The 7006-nt window shown below is 73.3% G+C and overlaps 2 protein-coding genes across 2 annotated transcripts in view; both read right to left on the reverse strand.

Moving 5' to 3' along the window:
* Positions 1-1412: 1412 nt before the first annotated feature.
* AURANDRAFT_61083 (hypothetical protein) lies at positions 1413-3101 on the reverse strand (the record flags this gene model as incomplete). Its single annotated transcript, XM_009035217.1, has 2 exons — positions 1413-2319; positions 2485-3101. The coding sequence occupies 2 exons, from the start codon at positions 3099-3101 to the stop codon at positions 1413-1415; spliced, it is 1524 nt and encodes a 507-aa protein (XP_009033465.1).
* A 2536-nt stretch (positions 3102-5637) lies between these two features.
* Positions 5638-7006, reverse strand: part of AURANDRAFT_70664 (hypothetical protein) — a gene marked incomplete at both ends in the record, with an annotated part of 7730 nt that continues 6361 nt past the window's right edge. Inside the window, 2 exons of the mRNA XM_009035216.1 lie at positions 5638-6768; positions 6868-6969. Of these exons, the coding sequence (XP_009033464.1) occupies positions 5638-6768; positions 6868-6969 (1233 nt within the window). The remainder of the gene's footprint in view (positions 6769-6867; positions 6970-7006) is intronic.

Genomic DNA, 7006 nt, shown 5'->3' on the forward strand with positions numbered 1-7006 from the left:
GCGCAGCGCGCGCACCCGACCCACGTGCTGCCCTCGTGCCCCGTCGCCTAGCCCGCGGCGCCGGGTCATGGTGCGCGCCGGTGCCGCCGCGCCGGGCGGGGCCCCGCACGCGCCGCGGCCTAGGCGACGGGGCACGAGGGCAGCACGTAGGTCGCGTTCGCGCCCTGCGCGCACGCCGTCGCGGCCTTGGCCTCCATGGCCTTGAAGCCCGAGCCCGTCGCGTAGCCCACCTGCAGGTTGTTCGTCTTGGAGCAGGTGTCGTCGCCGGGGCAGCAGAACCTACCGAGCGCGACGGTGACGATTTTTCATCGTTTTCCCTCGAAAACGTCACGGCCACAGGACGCTGAGCAGGACGTCGGGTAGCCCTCGATCTGAGAGCAGACGGCCGGCGCCGGCTTGAGCTTGTCGCACTCGAAGATCTCGAGCTTGAGGTCGCTGTCGGACGGCGCGTCTTTCTGAGCCGCCTGACAGTGCGGTCACCAAGAGGCCCCGTACATTGCAATCGGCGTCTTGGCGCTGGCGGAAGCGGCGGCGAGGAGGGCGAGGACCTGTGTGGAAATCAACCACTGGTTTGGGGGGTCCCCACCAAACTTCAGAATCTCTATCTCGGTCAAATCGAAGTCGATTCGGCTGACTTTTGGACGAATCGATTGCTCTCATCGAGTTCTTGAAGCACAGCAGAGGAGGTTTCCACACAGGCGAGGACGAGCTTCATTGTGGTTCGGTTCGCGCGCGAGGAGGGCTGCAATGGGGCTGCGAGGAGGCGTACACAAGCAGCCAATGGCAATGGGCTGCCGGTGCAACACCAACGTCAATAACGCAGCACAAGGTTGCGATCTTGATGCATGCTCTCGAGCGAGGTCCGAGTGTGCTCAAGCACCGCGCGTCGCGACCCGGATCGCACCCGAGTGCACGAGCCGTGCGTCAATCTGGTAGCGCGCATCGTGACAGTGCTCAGCAATGGCAATGCGTCGCGCCGCGTGGCTCCTCCTCGCACTGGCGCCAATGGCGGACGCGCTGATCGCGCCGTCGGCGCGCACAGCATCTCGGCGCGCCGCGCTGCGCGCCTCGAGGAGCGACAGGAAATACAGATGGATCGAGAAGGAATACTCGAAGGCGGCGGCGGAGGAGTGGCTGCAGGCCCAGGCGCGCGACGCGAGCAAGTACGACAGCAAGCGCGCGGCGGCGTTCGGCGCCGAGGCGGGCGAGGAGTACGACCTCGAGTACGCGCTCGCCGCGAACACGGACGACACGATCACGAAGATCATCGCGGGCGCGTTCATCGCGACGGTCGTCGGCCTGCTCGTCGTCGGCGTCGTCCTGCCGGCTCTGAACCCCGCGGAGTTCACCGCGGCGGACGGGACGACCTACGTCATGGACCGGGGGTCCTTCGTCGAAAAGTAGGGCGCGCCTTAGAAGATGAACTCGGGGACCCGGAGGCGGAAGCGGGGCACGGCGACGAGGAACGTGGGCCCCGCGGGCTCGACGACGGAGCCCGGGTGGAACTCGAGCGCGCCCTCGAAGGTGCCGCCGCCGGGCCGGAGCATGGGCCCCGAGAAGGACTGGTAGACGAACTCGCCGTCGCGGTCCGGCCCGCGCTCGACGGCGCGCTCGAAGCCCCGCGCGAGGTCGCCGACCTGCGCGTCGTCGCGCCAGCCGCCGAATCGGAGCACGGGGAACTTGCCGACGACGCCGTCGCCGCGGACGTCGCGGTGGGGCTCGTCGCCGTCGGCGATCTTCCAGTGGCGCGCCTTGAGCTGGCACGAGCCGTAGGACAGGGCCTCCGTCGCCCGGAGGCGGATGGAGTAGGCGAAGCCCGACGGGTGGTTCGGCAGGTAGACGGCGGACGCGCGGACCTGGACGCCGACCGTCGTCGCCGCGGCGACGCCCGCGCCCCCCGGGAGCTCGCCGTCGGGGAAGAGCACGATCCCCGCCGTGCGGGGCGCGTCGGGGACGATCGGCGCGACGCGGTAGCACGACGACGCGACGCGCGCCGCGTACGCCGCGAACCACGCCGCGAAGGCGCCGGCGCCCTCCGGCGCCGCGGGCTCGCCGTCGACGTAGACGCGCCGGTCGTCGTCCGTCGCGAAGAAGGCGCGGTCGCCGCGGTAGTTCGTCGCGAAGACCGCGGCGCCGTCGACGGCCAAGTCGTCGGCCGCCGCGACGGCGGCGACGGACTTGAAGCGGCCGCACGCGACGTAGTCGTAGGCCGCCAGGCCGCCGAAGAGGCCGTGGAAGATGGTGTGCTGGCTCGTCTTCATGGCGCCGCGGTCCCGCGCGGCGAGCGCGGCGTCGAAGGCCAGGTCCTGGCCGTCGTGCCTGCGCGGCGATCAAACGGTGAGCTGGGTCGCGACCAAACTTCGAACCGCTCGAGCTCGGTCGCGTCGACGTCGATTCGGCCGACTTTTGGACGAATCGAGTGCTCTCGTCGAGTGCTCGGAGCACGGCGAAAGTGCTTGTGTCGAACCATTCGAATACACCCACATTGAAGTCGGGTCGAAGACTTCGGGTTCCGCGCGGCCGTCGCGCATCGCGTAGCAGTAGCGGAGGCTCCGCGCGCGGACCCTGGCCAGGTCCTCGCTCGACGCGCCGGGCCGGAGCGTCGCGACGACGGCGTCGCCGACGGCGGCGTCCTCCGCCGTCCCGCGGCCCGCGAGCGCGCCCTTCAGCGCCCGCCAGCTCGCGGCGACGGACGACCAGAGCCGCGCGTCGAAGGCGGACGCGGCGGCGAAGGGCTCCTCGCCGGACTCGTCGAGGGCGGCCTCGGTCGGCGAGGGCGCGCGGGGGCCGTCGACGCGCGCCGCGACGCGCGACCAGCGCCCGTGCGCCGCGCGCCACGTCGCGCACGCTAGAACTTCGTCGGTCGGCGCCGCGCCGGGGGCGCCCCCGGGGGCCTCGGCGGCCGCGGGCACGTCTCCGCCGCCGTAGAAGTCGCGCCGCGCGAGCTCGCGCCAGACGGCGTCGGCCGAGGCCACCTCGACGACGCGCTTGCCCGCGCAGCGCCAAGCCTCGACGCTCGCACCGTCGAGCCACTTGAGGCAGGCCCGCGTCGCGTCGGGGTTGTCCATGAGCTTCTCCACCGCCGGCGGCGCAGGCGCCATCGTCGTCGGCGACGGCCGGCGGCTCGACGCGGCGATCCCCGTCGCACACAAGGAGCTGGATGCGGGCGTCCCAGCCCTCGGCCTGCGCTGAGGCTAGGCTCGGCCCGCGCGGCTCGACGCGGCGATCCCCGTCGCGCGCAAGGAGCTGGATGCGGGCGTCCCAGCCCTCGGCCTGCGCTGAGGCTAGGCTCGGCCCGCGCGGCTCGACGCGGCGATCCCCGTCGCGCGCAAGGAGCTGGATGCGGGCGTCCCAGCCCTCGGCCTTTGTTGAGGCAAACCTCGTAGAGTTTAGAAGTGACGTTTTCAACACAGTTTCAACTGACAGGTTGACGATGATGGGGGCAGCCCGATGGCTCGCGCTGCTGGCCGCTGTCACATCCTCCGACACTGCCTGCCATTCGCCGAAAACGTCAACGTCGTACGTCCACGAGCCGCCCGTGGCGTCGTTCCGGCGGCCGGCGCTGGCCGAGGTCGTGACGACCATGGCCGTCGTGGGCGTCTGGGGCGACGACGACGAGGCGAGCCTCGCGGCCTTCCTCGGGTCCCTGGGCGCCGCGCTGCCCCGCGCCACGGTGTCCGTCGTCGCCGCGCCGGGCGCGGCGGCCGCCGCGGCGCGCGTCGCCGCGCGGTTCCCGAGCCAGGCCGCGCGCGTCGTGGAGGCGGCGGGCGACGCGTGGCGCGCCGGCGCGCGGCTCCTCGGCGGCTCCGGCGCGGCCCTGCTCACGGACGCCGACGGCGTGAGCTTCCAGAGCGCCGCGCTGCGCGACACCGTCGCGGGCGCGTCCGGCTGCGCGGCCTTCGGCGGCGGCGGCGGCACGCGGGCGCTCCTCGGCGCGGGCGACGCGGTCCGCGACCACGCGCTCGGCGGCGGCCCCTGCCCGTCCCCCGCGGCGCACCTCTTCTGGTCGCCGGCGGCGGGCTGCGGCGCGCCGGACGCCTACGGCCGCGTGGCGCCGTCGCGGCGCGCGGCGCCGTACCTCGCGCTCCACGGCTCGGCGCCGTGCGCCTGGCGCGCCGCGCACGCCGCGCGCCTCGCGACCTTCGCCGCGACCTGCGCCGCGCCGCCCTGCGCCGCGCCCCTGAGCCGGGCGAAGAACGCCGCGCGGACGCGCGCGCTCCTCAAGGCCCACGGCCTCGCGAACGACGGCCGCGCCGCGGCGCGCGCCGCGCGCGCCGCGCGGCCCGACCTCTTCGCCGACCCGGCGCCGAGCGGCGCTCCTCCGGGGCCCTGCCTCCTCATGGGCGCGGGCGACTACGCCGCGCCGGCGCCCTACGCGACGTTCCTCCGGAGCCTCCGCGAGGGCGGCCGCGCGCCGTGTGGAAATCGACCGGCGAGCCGGGACGTCGGGGCCAAACTTCGGGAATCTCTAGCTCAGTCACATCGAAGTCGATTCGGCTGACTTTTGGACGAATCGATCGCTCTCGTCGAGTTCTCGAAGCGCAGCCGAAGAGGTCGCGTCAAAACGGTCTCATATGCGCACGTTGAAGTCGGATTGAAGATTTTATTTCCACGCAGGCTGCGCGTGCGACGTCGCGCTCTTCACGCGGAACGCGAGCGACGCGGCCGTGCGGCGCGTCTTCGCGGATTTCGGCGCCAACTGGCTCGAGTTCTTCCCGACGGACGTACCCGGCGCGACGGTCGACGACTTGAGGGCGGGCGCGTTCGCCACGCTGCCGGGCCGCGGCCGCGCCGCGTCGACGTTCCGCTTCCGCCTCTTCCACGCCTACGTGAACCACTTCGGCGGCCGCTACGGCCGCGTCGGCTGGGTCGACGTCCGCGACGTCTACGCCCAGGGCGACGTCTTCGCGGCCGCGCCCGGGGAGGGCCTCGCGGTCTTCACCGGGGCGGGAAAAGAGAGCGAACTTCCCAACTTCAAAGGCTCCTCTCTCGGTCGTTTTCCGCTCGTTTTGGCTGATCTTTGGACGAGCGATCATCTCTCGGAGCGCTCTCGAAGCGTGGGTGCTATTTCCGAAACGCGCGCGCGCGGAACACTCGAGCGACGTTGAATCACTCGTTTCCTTCCCAGGTCTTCACGGAGACGGCCGTCTTCAGCCTGCGCCACAAGCGCAAGGTCTACCTCGACTGGTCCCGGCACTCCTGGGGCTACGACTGCGATCCGGCCTACGAGACCTACGACTCGCTGCCGCCCGTGAATTTGGGCGTCGTCCTCGGCGACCCGCCGTCCGTGCTCGCCGCGCTGGAGCGCCTCGTCTGCGACCTCGAGGCCTGCGGCGGCTGGGACCAGTTCGTCTTCTCGAAGCTCGTCTACACGACGGTTTCGCCGCGCGTCTACACGACGGACGACGGGCCCGTCGCGGACCCGCGCCGCGCCGCGCCGACGTTTCGTGTGACTCGTCGGCCGCCCCCGGCGCAGGTCGCGAACCTGTGCTCGAACCTCGAGGCGCGCGTGGGCGACGCGGGCGCGGTGCTCAACGCCGACGGGCGGCCCTACGCCCTCGTCCACCAGTGGGACCGCTACGACGCGGTCGCCGCGCACGTCGCGGCGCGGTACCCCTACGTCGCCGCGTGGGGCCCTTAAGTCCGGCGGGCGACGGGGATGGCGAGGAGGTCCGAGGCGATGACGACGGTGCCGCCGAAGTGGGCCCGGGCGGCGTCCGCGAAGGCGGCGAGGTCGCCGGGCTTGTAGCGCGGCGAGAAGTGCCAGAGCGCGAGCGTCGCCGCGCGCGCGGCGGCCGCGAGCCGGCCCGCGTCGCCCGGCGTCGAGTGGCCGCGGTCGTGGGCGAGGGCCGCGAGGGAGTCGTCGAGCGTCGCCTCGTGGAGGACGACGTCGGCGCCGTCCGCGAGCGCGACGGCGCGGCGCTCGCCCGGGCCCGGCGCGCGGTCGCCGAAGACGACGACCGCGCGGCCGGCCGCGAGGGCCGCCCCGCCGACGTAGGCCTCGGCCAGGGGCAGCGCGGACCCGTCGGCGAGCGCCACGGACGGGAGCCCCGCGAGGGCCGCGCGCCCGAGCGCGCCGAAGACGGCCGCGGGCTCCGAGCCCGCGCGCGCCGCGGCCGCGGCGACCGCGGCCGCGTCGACGCGGCCGGGCCGCGGCCGCTCCTCGAGGCGGTAGCCGACGCAGGGGATGGCGCCGTGGTCCAGCGCCGCGGCGCGCAGCGTCGCGCCGGGGATTGTGATGATGTTGTGCCAGGTGCCATCAACAGCAACAGCCGCAGCACGCGCCACCTCATCACAGCACACCACACCCGCCAGGGCGCCGGCGACGGCGGCCGCGGGCGCCTCGCAGGCCTCGCCCCGCGCGCCCGGGGCGGCCGCGGGGAAGCCCGTGAGCTCCGTGACCGCGAAGCCGCGCGCGAGCTCGGTGCGCGACAGCGACAGCGCCGCGCGGACGTACGCGCGCGTGCCCAATGGCCCGACGACCTCGACGGGCCCGGCGCCCGCGCCACCGTTCGCGTCGAGGTAGCAGAGCAGGCCCGGCAGGCCGAAGGCGTGGTCCCCGTGGAGGTGCGTCACGCAGACGGCGGCGACGCGGCCCGCGCGGAACCGGCGCGGGCCCCGGGCCTTGGCGCCCGCCTCGAGGAGCCGGTGCTGCGTGCCCTCGCCGCAGTCGAAGACGACGAAGCTCCCGTCCTCGAGCCGCACGTAGCAGGCCTGCACGTTCCGCTCCCGCGTCGGCGCGCCCGCGCTCGTGCCCAGCGCGACGACCTCCATTCTTTTTCACAACAACACCACAACTTCGCGCGCGCCCCCGCCGCGCCGAGGGGCCTAGCGCGCCTCGAACTGGATGAGGCGCTTCGTCCGCACCTTGTAGAGGATGCGGTAGCCGCAGAAGCGGCAGCGCACGGCGTCGCGGGCCTTGATGATGTTCTCGGCGCCGCAGTCGCCGCAGACGTACTTGACGCCGAGCTAAACGGTGGGCGCGCGGCGTCGGGCGGCGGCGGCT

This window comes from Aureococcus anophagefferens, assembly GCF_000186865.1.
Source record: "Aureococcus anophagefferens unplaced genomic scaffold AURANscaffold_2, whole genome shotgun sequence".
NCBI classification, from domain to species: Eukaryota; class Pelagophyceae; order Pelagomonadales; family Pelagomonadaceae; genus Aureococcus; species Aureococcus anophagefferens.